This window comes from Salmo salar, chromosome ssa07 (assembly GCF_905237065.1).
Source record: "Salmo salar chromosome ssa07, Ssal_v3.1, whole genome shotgun sequence".
Taxonomy (NCBI): domain Eukaryota; kingdom Metazoa; phylum Chordata; class Actinopteri; order Salmoniformes; family Salmonidae; genus Salmo; species Salmo salar.
In genome coordinates, this window is record NC_059448.1 from 45,557,352 (window position 1) to 45,573,396 (window position 16,045).

The following is a 16,045-nucleotide window of genomic DNA, read 5'->3' on the forward strand; positions in this document are numbered from 1 at the left end:
TCTCCCTTTGACAACACCTCCCAGCAGCGAACGTGCACACAGTCAATGTCACTTGCCAATGCATGGAGTAATGTGTTTCAATAAACCTTGTTTGCAATTATATTAGAAAAAGCTAATGTATTTTCTGTTAAAACTAGCTAGCAACAATGTTGTTGCAGACATTAATTGAATCGTTCACCTCTGGCTTACAAGGTAAAATTAGTTTTATAATAGATATTCTGTTTTCTCTTGTCAATAGCTATTGATCCAAGCATGCCGTGCCTATGAAAATGGTATATTCTGAATCAGCATGGGTGGATAGAAAAAAAAGGTGTGGGTTTTTCTCGATATATATGATTTGAAAAATACAGTATATCATTATCATAGTCATGGCACACTGTGTAAGAGCTATTGAAGATTGAAATACGAATCGCCACCGAATATCCCGTAAAAACTAATTTGACCTCGGTCTGGTTTACCACGTGATTTGAAAAACAAAGAATGACCCCGCGAAGCTAGGCAGTGCTTGTTCCTAGAAGCAAAAGTGGCTATTTTAGAAACAATTTCCATGCAATGGATCAAACTAAACAGCAAGAAGAGGACTATGGATATAACCTATTCCCGGAGAGGAATTCGGGAAAGTTCCAAAAGGGATCGATAGCAGAAAGCTTGTTCACTTTCAATCACAAATGTCAGGTCATGCTACAATTCGCAATGGAAACAAGTAAGCGAACAGGCTAGCAAGCTGATATGTCTGTCATCCTCCAAAATATATCTCATGGCAGTAGTTAGCTAGATGACCGTGTAACCATTGATGCCGTGTTTACATTTGTCATATACGTCATAGCCATGTTTCTAGCAAGCTTAGCTAGCAATCGTTGAACAATAAAGAGACTGTCATGAGTAAGCGAGTTAGCAATACGCTAACTGTTGAATTACCTGATTGCTGTCATGGTGCAGCACTGATTAGGCCTAATCTCATTCTATCTCCCTTTCAGGTCCATATGCAAAGCTTCTCCTTGGAGCCATGAAAAGTTCAGGATGGTAAGTGTCAGCCAGCCACAATCATCATCAATCACAACTCAACACAGCTGTCAGCTGCCATAATTCTTCTTCTTCCTCCTATCAGTTTTTGGCAGACTAGACACTGTAATGCGTATTGCTGCCTTTCTCAGGCTGGAGTGTGAAAAACACACTTAATTATCTAAATAGCCTAGGTGCAAGCCGGTGGAATAAAGAAACCACAACAGCTATTTTGCTCTGCCTGTCATTTGAGCCCAAAATAGTTACAAGTGAAAATGTGGTTACACCCAACTCAGTCAGCTCACAGAAAAATATCATCCTATCCTCAGCATACTGTCTGCTATAACAGAACATGCTTCACAGTAGTACAGTCTCTACCTCCCCACATTCCTCACACTTGCCATCTGGGTGTTTCTCCACTAACAATAACCCACTTCCCAATCCACAATGCCCCAACCTCAGCCTCGTCAACAGAACCCCATCCCTCCTTTCCCTTTCCGGATACCTACTGCCCTTCCTCACAGAATTCTGGATAGAGAAAAACTGCCTACCCCGCTCCTCTCTCTCCCACTCACATTGCCACTCCTGGGTCAACCCCTCTGCTATGATGCTCCTACATTCCATCCCCCCTAATGGGACCACCACATCTCCCTCCTCAAAGCGGCCTTTGCCACCATATCGGCTGCCTCATTTCCCCCTACCCCAACATGAGTTGGGACCCACAGAATACCTACCTTACACCCTTTCTGCCCCACTTTATAAAGTGCCATCATCAGCTCTATTATCAGGTCTGGGCGTGCCTTTGACTTCCCTTCTCTCAGTGCAACCAGGCTAGCTGCAGAGTCTGAACACAAAATTACAGTTTAGTCCCCACTTCTTCCACTCATCCCAATGCCTACACCAGTGCTAGCATTTCAGCAGAGAAGACTGAAACTCCATCAGACAGCCGCCTCCCCTGATGTATCCGAAACCGGGGAACATGTATCCCAAACTCTGCTCTCCCATCTGTGAAGATGTGCAAGTAGGGACCCCAGGCCAATGGCAGATGGGCCTCAACCACCAGAGAAGGCTCTCTACAGTCCTTATCCCTTATTACATCAAGAATGGTCATGTCAACATCAGGCTCTGGCAACAGCCACCGAGGAACATACGGCCAGCAGACAGGGACCCCCACTTCCAGACCTCCCATTGCCGACTCCACCCCCCATTCCTGCACTTGGGGCACATAGATTGGCCTACCTCTTCTCACTCCAGTTCCCTCTCCTCCCCATTCCCATGCCTCTCCCAACAGACACCTTGCAGGGTGAGATGATACATGCCCCTGCACTTTCATCCCATAGCGCATGGCCAGCTTAGCTTGTTGCAACCTCCTCCATTTCAATCAACAATGCAGGGATAGGGGTAGTTGGAAATGCCCCACAGCACAACTGCAGCGCAATTGCCTGTACCACATCCAACATCTGCAGTGTTGTAGCTGCTGCCGAACCAAATTCCGGCTCCCATAGTCCAGCACTGAGCGGATCATTGCTTGGTAAATCATTTTTATGGAGCGTCTGTCTGCTCCCCAAGATATCCTTGACAGGCACCATATTATATTAATAACTTTACCGTACCTTTCAACTATTTTTTTCCCCCCACATGGATCCTCTAGGTCATTCTCTTCCAACCAAACCCCCAGGAATTTGAACGCCTTGACCCGTTCCAGCGGTGAACCATACATTTAAAGCCCTTGCACCACCTTCTTTCTTTTATATCCCAAAATTACAAACTTGGTCTTTGCTGCTTAATTTCTAAATCCCCACCTATCTACCCAGTCCACCACCTTTTCCAATGCCTTTTGCACCTTCTGGACCACAAACAGGATATTCCTTCCTCTTTTCCAGAGCACCCTATAATCGAAAAACAGGAAAAGGCCAAAACCAGGCCCAATATCCTGGAACATGGAATTCACCGTTTATGTTAAACAAAACTGGACTAATTACACTTACCTGCGGTGTCCCTTTCTCTATCCCCACTAACTCAGAATAAGCTCCACCAACTCTGACCTGTATGGTCCGGTTCTTCAAGGAATCCTGGATCCAATTAAACAGCAACCCCTCACCCCAGCAGAATACAGCTCCAGCAGGTGTCCCCCTTACCAGAGCATGTCGTATGCCTTTTCAATGTCCAGAAACACCGCCACCACTCCCTCCTTGTTGGCCAGCTTGTTGGCCAGCACCTTCTTTATATCACAGTCCAGTGCTAGCACTGAGTCCATAGCACACCGTTCCAACCTAAATCTGCTCTGGTGTGAGGAAAACATAAATGTACTCTCAAACATATGTACTAATTTGTCTGTGACCATTCTTTCCATTACTTAACACAGTACAGAGGTCAACGCTATGGGTCTGTATGAACCCGGGTGTGATGCTTCTTTTCCCGGTTTTACAATTGGCACCACTATGGCATGTTTCCACACTGCTGGTAATGCCCCTTCTTCTCTTTCTGAGGACCCCATTTTTTTCCCCCCAAGAAAATTCAGATCAACAAATAACCTTAAATTCATTGCATCATCATCTCTTATCAAAATGAAAATAAACCAATAAAAACATTTACTTAATTGTATCTTTCAAATGATCTTTCTCCAAAACGTTTGTACATTGTCCCATACAATAATCTGTGCTCTTAATATTTGTATTCATTATTTATTTATTCATTTTTAATTGGCGACCACACTGCAGTTCGCCTAGTGGGGTCGCAACCACGACCTTGAATACCACTGATCTACGCTGATGTGAATTTAACAAGTGACATCGAAAAAGGATCAAAGCTTTCACTTGGTCAGTTTGTAATGGACAGAGCAGGTGTTCCTAATATTTTGTGTACTCACTATGTAATACAGGGGTGTAAAACTCATTCTATGGAGGGCCGAGTGTCTGTGTTTTTTTTTCTTCTTTTTTTTCTCCTTTCGATTAAAATCTAGACAGTCGGGTGAGGGGAGTTCCTTACTAATTACTGACCTTAATTCATCAGTCAAGTACAGGGGTTGAGCGGAAACCCGCAGACACTCAGCCCTCCGTGGAATGAGTTTGACATGTGATTTAATAGCTATGTCATGCCATTATATTGTTCGTTTTTTATGCTAATGTACACTTTCATGCTAATGTACATTTGACCTCATTATGGCGCCCCTTAGTAAAGTATTATCCTGTCTCTTCAGTGCAGTGTACAAAGACAGACATTTCTCCTGTGAAGACTGTGATGGGACTGTCAGTGGTGGTTTCGATGCAACGTCATCACAAGTAAGAAAGCTAGAACCGTTACCTTTGTGTACAGGTTCACATGCTACACTATGTACTTTGTATCACATCTGTAAGATACCATTTTTTTTCCCACTCCCAATTCTAGATTGTTTTGTGTCAGAATAATATTCACCAGCAGTCCCACATGAACCGAGTGGTTACACATGAGCTCATCCATGCCTTTGACCACTGCCGGGCGCATGTGGATTGGTTTAACAACTTCAAGCACTTGGCCTGCTCAGAGGTGAGACCAAGAGATAAACGTGCATGTTATGGGCGTTGTGTTTGTGCTCAGTTTTAATTGTGTTTTAAAGGAAGTCGTTAATTGTTTGGTTCTTATTTTTCAGATTCGAGCAGCCAATCTCAGTGGAGATTGCTCCTTCCACAATGAAGTATCCAGGTTCAACTTTGGCCTCAAGAAGCACCATCAGGTAATATCTGGAGATTATGTGAATTCACTGCAAACAAAATTACATTCTTACTTGCATGTATTTCAGTCAACTAGTATCCTTCATGGTATAGCATAACATGATTTTTCCAATCGTGTGAATTGGTATGTCTGAATTGACAACTGGTTTAGTTGAAACTGTAGTTGAATGTAATGTCAAGTATAGCACTGCCTTTTTCAGTGCTTAGCGATTAACAAGAAGTGTTTATGATGGCCAATATTCACATGAAGAACTCGCTACCTAACCCATCCACTACTACCTATCAGGAATGTGTTCGGGGACGTGCCTTGCGCTCCATCCTTGCTGTTAGGAAGGTGAGCCGAGAGGAGGCAGAGAAAGTGGTGGATGAGGTATTCGATACCTGCTTCAATGACCACGCCCCCTTTGGCCGCATCCCACATGACAAGAAGGATGCCAATTTTGCCTACAGAGATTTTGAGAACCGAGATCGGTATTACGCAAACCTTTAATGTGTTGTTACATGCACAAATTAATTGTAATTTAATTTCCATGGGTGCTATTGTGAGGATCTTTGCAGAAAGCTGGGCAACCTACCACTGCCCTCAGCCGAATGACTATGTCAAAAATGGTATGAAATTACCTCCTGAAGGGAAATATTCAGAGTTCTTTCTCTCTGTCATTTAAATAAATCAAAGGATATAATAAATTATATGTTTTTATGGCACACTTTTGTGGACTCTAATGCTATAACTAAAGAATGTGATGGAGTGGTTTCCTTTTGAACATTGATGTGACCCAAATATTTTTTTTGTCATCCTTTTAGAGAGGTTCCAAAGTTTGGTGTTTATGAAGGGTATATTATGCCTCTAAAACTTATTTCAAGACTGAAAGGTGGGGACAAATTTCCAAGGGGAAATGTGACTGAACATGTGACTGAACTGGGAGTTCACTGTAAATAGATTTTATTGTACTGTACTGAATAAGTCAACCTGTTGAAATAAATATGTGATTATTATGAATAATATGATATTGATCCTTGATTATTATCGCATTAGCATTTATGAATTGACAAAGACGTTTCAAAAACGAATTCTACAAAGTGCTCAGTTAATACCCAAGTTACATTAAACAGACACAGCATTCCCGAAGACGGTATGAAATCTAAATAAGCATGTTTTATGTTATCAAGAAATATGTTATCAAGAAGCATGCATTAGTCCATGTTAGCATCATTCCTTTATCCATCAAATGAGCAAATCATTTCTTGAACAAGTTGGGCAAGTGATGTTACTTCTCAAGACCTTAATATACAGTGCCTTCTGAAAGTATGCACGCCCTTCGACTTAAAAATAAATAAAATTGTGTTCCAAAGTAGGATTAAAATGTGTAAAAATATGAAAAATAAAACATTACTTATGTATTTATTAACCCTTTGAGTCAATACATGCTAGAATCACCTTTGTCAGCGATGAAAGCTGTGAGTCTTTCTGGGTGAAAGACGCTGCATGTTGAATCTGCATTGGCCGTGCAGAATTTATGGTTATATGGCCTCTGCAGAATCAGGGCATTCATACTTGCGCTTCGCCGAGCAGCTCCGAGCTGTTGTCAAGGAAGTGAGTTTGTGTTTATACAGGACCTCCTGCCCTCACCTACTGTCAACCAATCATGTCAATGCGGAGCTATACGGAGCCCTCAGTGTTGTTATAACATTTGAGGGACGCACGCCGATGCAGTACAGAGCTCAATTTTGCCTCCGCCAGGCTCCGCAATTGCGTCACACAAGCCATACTGCGCCTCCGACCACATCTTTGGAGCAAGGATAAATTGTCCATAAATCTCGAATAAGAGTTTTGCATCCCTGGATATCACAATATTTGCGCATCATTCTTTTGAAAATTATTCAAGCTCTGTCAAGTTGGTTGTTCATCATTGCTAGACAGTCAATTTTAAATCTTGCCATAGATTTTCAAGCAGATGTAAGTCAACGCTTTATACTAGGCCACTTAAGAACATTCAATGTCATCTTGGTAAGCATCTCCAGTGTCTGTTGGAAAGCTGACGGAACCAGGTTTTCCTCTTGGGTTTTGCCTGTGCTTAGCATTATTCAGATTTCTTAAAAAAAAATACTTCCTTGTCCTTGCAGATGGCAAGTACGCCAATAACATTATGCAGCCACCACCATGCTTGATAATATGAAGAGTGGTAATCAGTGATGTGTTGTGTTGGATTTGCCCGAAACATAACGCTTTGTATTCAGGACATAAAGTTAATCTCTTTGCCAATATTATTGGCAGTTTTACTTTAGTGCCTTATTGCAAACAGGATGCATGTTTGGGAAAAATTTTATTCTGTACAGGCTTCCTTCTTTTCCCTCTGTCATTCAGGTTAATATTGTGGAGTAATTACAATGTTGTTGATCCATCCTCAGTTTTCTCCTATCACAGCCATTAAACTCCGTAAATGTTTTAAAGTCACCATTGGCCTCATGGTGAAATCACTGAGCGGTTTCCTTCCTCTCCGGCAACATAACAAAGGGGTTGAATACTTATAGACTCAAGACATTTCAGCTTTACATTTTTTATTCATTTGTAAAAATGTCTAAAAACATTATTCCACTTTGACATTATGGAGTATTGTGTGTAGGCCAGTGACAACAAAATCTAAATTTCATAAATGTTTTGTTCGGGCTGTAACACAACAAAATGTGGAAAAGGGTGTGTGAATACTTTCTGAAGGCACTATAGAGACAATTCTCACCAGTGGCGGTCAGTCCCGTTTAAGATGAGGAAGGACGATTATTTTTTCATGAACCTGGCCTTATTTCTATTACAGAATATTGGATGACTCTCATTCATATTTCATTCACCCAGTTCAATGTAACAGCGATAGGTTTAGGCAACTACATGATACTCAAATTTTCCCTGTACCCATCACGAGGTTGCTACAACCTAGCCTATGAATTAAAGTTTACAACGTAGGTGCACACAGGTCGAGAGACAAATTTGAGGTGACAGACAGTGACATTCAATACAGCGTTGTACACTCTTGCCTACATCTAGCTGAGTTTCTATTGGACAAATTCAGGAATGTTTATCCTCATTTTATTCCGTTTGCGTCCGTTAATTTTTTTTTTTTCAACAGAATCGAGGGAAGAACACACCCCTGATCATGCGTAAACAGAGTACACTCTCATAACAGCCACGTTGTATTCCTTCTCTTTCCTTCGTTTGTGGACTTCGATGCATATGTACATGAATGTATAGTTAAAGTGACTGTGCATATATGATAAACAGAGAGTAGCAGCAGCGTAAAAGAGAGGTTGGGGGGGGGGACACGATGCAAATAGTCCGGGTAGCCATTTGATTACCTGTTCAGGAGTCTTATGGCTTTGGGGTAAAAACTGTTGAGAAGCCTTTTTGTCCTAGACTTGGCATTCCGGTACAGCTTGCCATGCGGTAGTAAAGAGAACAGTCTATGACTGGGGTGGCTGGGGTCTTTGACAGTTTTTAGGGCCTTCCTCTGACACTGCCTGGTGTAGATGTCCTGGATGGCAGACAGCTTAGCCCCAGTGATGTACTGGGCCGTACGCACTACCCTCTGTAGTGCCTTGCGGTCGGAGGCCGAGCAATTGCCATACCAGACAGTGATGCAACCAGTCAGGATGCTCTCGATGTTGCAGCTGTAGAATCTTTTGAGGATCTCAGGACCCATGCCAAATCTTTTTAGTTTCCTGAGGGGGAATAGGCTTTGTCGTGCCCTCTTCACGACTGTCTTGGTGTGTTTGGACCATTCTAGTTTGTTGGTGATGTGGACACCAAGGAACTTAAAGCTCTCAACCTGCTCCACTACAGCCCCGTCGATGAGAATGGGGGCGTACACGGTCCTCCTTTTCCTGTAGTCCACAATCATCTCCTTAGTCTTGGTTACGTTGAGGGATAGGTTGTTATTCTGGCACCACCCGGCCAGGTCTCTGACCTCCTCCCTATAGGCTGTCTCGTCGTTGTCGGTGATCAGGCCTATCACTGTTGTGTCGTCTGCAAACTTAATGATGGTGTAGGAGTTGTGCCTGGCCATGCAATCGTGGGTGAACAGGGAGTACAGGAGGGGACTGAGCAGGCACCCCTGGGGGGCTCCAGTGTTGAGGATTGGCGTGGCAGATGTGTTGCTACCTACCCTCACCACCTGGGGGCGGCCGTCAGGAAGTCCAGGATCCAGTTGCAGAGGGAGGTGTTTAGTCCCAGGATCCTTAGCTTAGTGATGAGCTTTGAGGGTACTATGGTGTTGAACGATGAGCTATAGTCACTGAATAGCATTCTCACATAAGTGTTCCTTTTGGCCAGGTGGGAAAGGGCAGTGTGGAGTGCAAAAGAGATTGCATCATCTGTGGATCTGTTTGGGTGGTATGCAAATTGAAGTGGGTCTAGGGTTTCTGGGATAATGGTGGTGATGTGAGCCATTACCAGCCTTTCAAAGCACTTCATGGCTACGGACGTGAGTGCTACGGGTCTGTAGTAATTTAGGCAGGTTGCCTTTGTGTTCTTGGGCACAGGGACCATGGTGGTCTGCTTGAAACATGTTGGTATTACAGACTCAATCAGGGACATGTTGAACATGTCAGTGAAGACACCTGCCAGTTGGTCAGCACATGCCCGGAGCACATGTCCTGGTAATCCGTCTGGCCCCGCAGCCTTGTGTATGTTGACCTGTTTAAAGGTCTTACTCACGTCGGCTACGGAGAGCGTGATCACACAGTCGTCCGGAACAGCTGATGCTCTCATGCATGCCTCAGTGTTGCTTGCCTCGAAGCGAGCATAGAAGTGATTTAGCTCGTCTGGTAGGCTCGTGACACTGGGCAGCTCGCGGCTGTGCTTGCCTTTTTGTAGTCTGTCATAGTTTCAAGCCCTGCCACATAAGATGAGCGTCGGAGCCGGTATAGTATGATTCAATCTTAGCCCTGTATTGACGCTTTGCCTGTTTGATGGTTCATCGCAGGGCATAGCAGGATTTCTTGTAGGCTTCCGGGTTAGAGTCCCGCACCTTGAAAGCAGCAGCTTTGCCCTTTAGCTCAGTGCGAATGTTGCCTGTAATCCATGGATTCTGGTTGGGGTATGTACGTACAGTCACTGTGGGGACGACGTCCTTGATGCACTTGTTGATAAAGCCAGTGACTGATGTGGTGTACTCCTCAATGCCATCGGAAGAATCCCGGAACATGTTCCAGTCTGTGATAGCAAAACAGTCCCGTAGTTTAGCATCTGCTTCATCTGACCACTTTTTTATAGACCGAGTCACTGGTGCTTCCTGCTTGAATTTTTGCTTGTAAGCAGGAATCAGGAGGATAGAGTTGTGGTCGGATTTACCAAATGGAGGGCGAGGGAGAGCTTTGTACGCGTCTCTGTGTGTGGAGTACAGGTGATCTAGAATTTTTTCCCTCTGGTTGCACATTTAACATGTTGATAGAAATTTGGTAAAACTGATTTAAGTTTCCCTGCATTAAAGTCTCCGGCCACTAGGAGTGCCGCCTCTGGGTGAGTGTTTTCCTGTTTGCTTATTTCCTTATACAGCTGACTGAGTACGGTCTTAGTGCCAGCATCTGTCTGTGGTGGTACATAAACAGCCACGAAAAGTATAGCTGAAAACTCTCTAGCCAAGTAGTGTCGCCTGCAATTTATCACAATATACTCTACTTCAGGTGAGCAAAATCTAGAGACTTCCTCAGATTTCGTGCACCAGCTGTTGTTTATAAATATGCACAGACCGCCCTCCCTCGTCTTATTGGAGTGTTCTGTTCTATCTTGCTGGTGCAGTGTATGTCCCGCTAGCTGAATATCTATGTCGTCATTCAGCCACGATTCCGTGAAACAGGATATTACAGTTTTTTATGTCCCGTTGGAAGGATATTCGTGATCGTACCTCGTCTAATTTGTTGTCCAATGATTGCACGTTGGCGAGTAATATTGACGGTAACGGCAGCTTTCCCACTCACCTTCTGCGGGTCCTCACGAGGCATCCCGCTCTGTGTCCCCTGTACCTGCGTTTCTTCCTCTTGCAAATAACGGGGATGTTGGCCCTGTCGGGTGTTTGGAGAATGTCCTGTGCATCTTGCTTGTTGAAGAAAAAATCTTTCGTCTAATCCGAGGTGAGTGATCACTGTCCTGATATCCAGAAGCTCTTTTTTGCCGTAAGATACGGTTGCAGAAACATTATGTACAAAATAAGTTACAAATAACATGCAAAAACCCACATAATAGCACTTGGTTGGGCACCCATAAAACTGCTGCCATTTCTTCCGGTGCCATTTTTTTCATGTAGACCTTCTTTGCAAAATAGTGTGTTTTAAACAGTTGTTTGGAGAAATGTGATTATATTTAATATAGTTTTATCTAAAAAGGATCACTTTTAAAAATGTTTTACAATTTACATTTTTATGAAATTCACTGAGGAAGATGGTCCACCCCTTCCTCCTCTGAGGAGCCTCCACTGTTGCCCTCTGAATGTCAGTGCAGCTGAGCTCTCTCTTTCTCAGTGTGTCTCTCTTTTTCAGTGTGGCTCTCTCTTTCTCAGTGTGAGAAATATATATTTTTAAACTTATTCCACAGACAGATGATGGCAAACGCTACCTCTACACCTTATGAACTTCTGTAAAATGTAATTGGGGACATTTTTATAGCACATTAGCATTTTGAGAATCCTTTATCCATCTTCTTTGGATTAATGAGGAACAGTTACGCGGGAATTAGCCTCATAATCTTCCACCACCATTTGCTGCATATGGTGGCTTTCAGGCTATCGCAAAGAGTCCAGACAATGACGCAAAGAGTCTAGACATCGACATTTGAATTGTAATTAAAAATTGTGTGGTGAAAGTTACACTGTACTTGTCTTTAATGTACACTCCACCAACAGGCACTACAGAGGGCATACAATTTACACGGGATCAAACAGCAAGAGGAGTTGGTTGAATAGGACAAAGAAATGAAGTAGTTTACAAAAACATTGCACCCTCATAGGCAAGCAGGGGATTAGTGTTAACTGCATAATAACTAGTCAACAACAGCAGTTAGAGGAGATTAACCAAAGGACTATGGGAATACAACACAATAAAATATACTTAACTATGTTAATTGCCATATTGAATGACACTGTGCTTTGTGACATTCTCCTTGTTTTTTTCCATACATGCACTTGAGTATGTGGATTTATGACTTTTATACTTGTTTGAATGGCTGGTGTAATTTGTACTCTAATTCAATAGGTCCTTATTTTAGGGTATTTTCCCAAATCTGCCTCATGTTAACTTTAGCAACATGATTTTGGAATTGGAACTGACTGACTTGGTGCACAAAGGACCAAGCAGTTGACTCCTGTACATATTGGGTGATTTCACACAACTCAGTTGAAGTGTAGTATACTTCACCAATGTCGAACATATAAATGCTCCGCACATCTGCATGCTCAAGTTTGATCCTTGCATTCAAGACCTATGACATATCATGAGTCATCTTATCTGTAGTTCCATCATTGTCCTCAGGATGGCAGTCTTGATGTATCAAACTTCAGGCTACAGTGGTCGATTAGACTCCATAAAGAAGACAGAAGAAAGTGCAATCACAGTTTTAGTGATACAGATGATTTAATCCATTTCAATGAGCCCTGGTTCAGGTGAATGCCAGGCCTTTATAGGGTAAAATAGAGCATGGTGATTAAGTTACCACTGAGAGAATGACTTATCTCATTACTCCATCCATTTAAACAGGCAGCTCCCACTGAGTTCTAATTAGAATGTTCCAGCATCATTTAAATCCCCTTGCCTTCTCTAATCTACTATAGGACAACACATTTACCCAGACCTCACTGATGAACTGATGTGTTTAATTTGAATAATTCCAGATTTGGTTGAGAGAGACACTAAAAACATTCACTTGTGTTTTTGGAAGTCATCTTTAAACTTGAAAAACAGAAGGAACTATGACAAGAATCTGGTTTGTGCCAAAATTCCACAAATAGGTTCCCAGCATTTTGAAAGCATGGCTCATTAGTAATGTTGGCACTGGGTTGTTCTTGACTTTTTGGCAGGGACAGCCCTGGGGAGATGCTTTGTGCCACGGTACAGTTTTGAAGAGGCAGGTGTGAAACCAAGCGTATTATGCCAGGACTGAAGCAGGTACTCGTTCTATTTGGATGGCTCTTCCAGTCCAGAGAGTGAGCTAAGAAGCATGCTGAAGTGTAATACACTACTTACCGGTAAACATGAAACATGGGTAAAAACCAGCTGGAGAGAGACTAGACCAGTAGAATTTACAGTATATTGATGTTATCTGTCTTTCAAAATACCCTGGCATGTGTCCACCATTATTTAAAGGTGTATTTTAGCTAATTATTGCCTGTTTCTCCATATCTGTTGTGTATGGTGATTACCATAAATGACAGTACATTCTCACACTTTTTAGGATGTTTTATGAGGTTTCATTTAAGCCCAAATTAAGAGTTCTGAGGAGTGATATAAAAGGTTAAGTCACTCTTTTTGCTAAGATGGTCATGCACCGCCCAATCTCCCTCGCTCGTGGGTAATGCTATAACAAAAGAAAAATATTGAGTCCATCAGTGCCTGTTCTTTAGTCTGAAGTGGACAATGACTTTCAGCTTATTGAGGACAAGGTTGCTTCTCTAAAGATGGATTCCTGAATCATTTAATGTCCTTGTAAATCACTCAATACATGAAAATATCATGATGTAATAAAACTAAACAAATATCAGCTGGTTTACTACCGCCTTAAAGGATGTTAAATTATCACTTATGTTATGAATTATAAAATTGAAATATATGTAATATGTAGGCCTACTGTAAATGAAGAAGTGCCCACATTGTGGCATTATGGGTATTAATATGATTAGGAAAACTGTTACCAGCTCACTCTGACGGAATTGAAACGACTAGCTATCATTATAATTCACAGCACAAAGGCACCTCAGGCTAAGCATCTAACCTGACGATTAACTTGCCCAGCAGGTAATTGCTGTAAGAGGTGCTCAGCATGGCCGTTGGAAATCAATTAATTATGTGTGTAGGGAATTTAATTAAGAAGGTGTTTATAGGTTGGCACAGACCCAATGGCCATCATCATCTTCTTTATATATATTTTAAAATGTAATGAAGGTTTGGTACTGAGTCTCGGGCTAGTTTTAACTGTGAACTGCACATATTAGCAAATCAATTACCTGGCTAAACAGTTCTTATGTGAACACAGAGGTCACTCAAATTACTGAGATCAATTTATAATTTAAAACACCTATATATTCAACCTCCCCCACAGAATGTGTTCATTACCAAGCTTCTGCAATGAACGATCCAATGAAACACTGTAGGCTTAGTATTCTTGCGAAATTATTTTAATGAGTGAAAAATATAATTAGGCTAGTCCCTTTTCAATTTAGTGTCCCTACTTTGGCTTGATCATTATGAAGTCATCACTGTATCTACATCACCACAGTATAATAAATGTGGAACTGTGTAACATAGTCAACAACAGTTGTATTAATCTCTGCTCTCAGACATACATAGCATGTAAGGGCAGGGCAGAACAACAGGTGGTTTAGTGATACGAAGCATCTTAGCACCGCACCTCATTGTGTCTGCTAGATGACAGAGATGAAACGAATGTTCATAAATGACTCTTGGCAGATTGTTAGCATTCATGGCAGAAATGCTCGACAAGTTCTTCAGCGGTAATTAATGTCTGCTGGCATTTGAATCTTCATTTTCCACTAATGATATGCGTGGTATTAATTAAGTGATTAGCATAACAACCATTGGACAATGTCCTGGGGGAAGAGCAAGGGGGCTGCTTTTTCTCTCTGTGAGCCATGTGCTCATTAATGAATGCTTTCAGCTAACTCCAATAACCTTAACAAACTTTCCTCCACAAACATTTTTGTCATTAATATTGGCTAATTCATTAATATTCTCTTTCCGTGAATCTGGAGGCAAATTTGATGTACCTCACTCGTCCACCTTGAAGCAACACCCAAGCACATAGTTGCAAAATAACACAGTTTGGCCTCGAATTACTGATGTTATTGATTAAAAATGCATTTGAATGAAAGCAAAGTTTTTCAAGCATCACTGAAGATGGAAATTTGTTTATCATTAGTGTATGTGTGCAGGGTCAAAATTAACAGGATGATTCAATCCATGTACGTTCAAGGCAAGGGGAAATTACTCAATGCCTATTCATATTTAATCAAATGTTTAAATATAGACATCAACAGCAGGAACAAGAATTAGGTAGAGTTACAGTGGGGGAAGGGTAGTGTAATCCATATTTACTATGTAGACTAATATGCCACAAGGATCAACATTCTGAGAGGACCAGGGCTATAGAATAGTATGACTCCTCTACAGGGAACTGAGAAAGAGATAATCGGCATTTGCTCCCCTCTGCTGTGCACAACAGGACTGTCCCAGAGCTCCACTGAGGAGGCATGGCACCCCAGTAAACACCACAGCCCACGGCTCTGCTTTTTCTCGCTGCTCTGAGAGGGAAGGAGGGATCCCCCTGATACTGGGAGGCAATTAGCTTGAAGTTTGTGCAGCAGAGCCTTTGCATACACTTGACTTTGAAACAGTGAATAAAACTTTCTCTCTGATCCCACTGTGTAGTGTCTGTGAGTAAGATGCAAGACAAGAAAGTCACTTTGACCATGGCTTTGATAGCCTGAGGTCAGAGCTTACTGTAGTGGCTATGATGTGAAATGTCCTGAAACATACTGTCGATATGAAGGCCAAACCTACCATCAAACTTCATATAACATAACAGTATGGTTGTGTTAAACGCTCCCCGACGTTGAGCTCTTTGTCAGTTTCTGCTCCAAGGACACAGAGGAGAATCACTCCATTCTCCTAGCTATCGCCCCATTTGCAAGACAGCGGTCGGCCTTCTCTGCGCCACAGAGTGGCCAGGGGAGTTACACATCATTGAAGGGAGGAGCAGGACTAGGATTGCCTTGAGGTGGTGGGCAGATTTCTCGTGAGCCAATTTAGAGTGACCTTGAGTTGTCCCCTGCGTTTGGAAGTCCTGATAAGTGTCCCCTCAATCTGGGGGCTTTGTCACACCCCTGTGCATGTGGTCCTGCAGCGATGAGAAGGAAGTGAACCTGAACAACTCTGACCAACAGGGATTTACCTTGACTTCACTGAGACGCAGAGCCAGGGACACAGATAAGAACAGATTTGATGCCTTTCACTGAAAATGTTCAGTACTTTGTTGGGGGAAAATGGATTGTATAACACATACTGCCTAGCACACAGTTACAGTAGGAATTAGTTTTATTTTGATGAAAGGTCAAACATTT

General features: G+C 42.4%; 1 protein-coding gene across 1 annotated transcript; it reads left to right on the plus strand.

The window, feature by feature from the left end:
• Positions 1-46: 46 nt before the first annotated feature.
• On the plus strand, positions 47-5,715 carry LOC106609469 (mitochondrial inner membrane protease ATP23 homolog). The gene is made up of 6 exons (XM_014208334.2): positions 47-703; positions 978-1,023; positions 4,202-4,283; positions 4,390-4,527; positions 4,631-4,714; positions 4,999-5,715. Exons 1-6 carry the CDS (start codon positions 553-555, stop codon positions 5,200-5,202), a joined length of 705 nt encoding a protein of 234 aa, XP_014063809.1. The 5' UTR covers positions 47-552; the 3' UTR covers positions 5,203-5,715.
• The last annotated feature ends 10,330 nt before the right edge of the window (positions 5,716-16,045 follow it).

Bases quoted from the DNA above. Each gene is read 5' to 3' on its own strand.
- LOC106609469 (XM_014208334.2), top strand. From the start codon at position 553: ATGGATCAAACTAAACAGCAAGAAGAGGACTATGGATATAACCTATTC. The intron at 704-977 runs GTAAGCGAACAG...TCTCCCTTTCAG, and splicing joins ACAATTCGCAATGGAAACAA to GTCCATATGCAAAGCTTCTC. The intron at 4,715-4,998 runs GTAATATCTGGA...ACTACCTATCAG, and splicing joins GCCTCAAGAAGCACCATCAG to GAATGTGTTCGGGGACGTGC.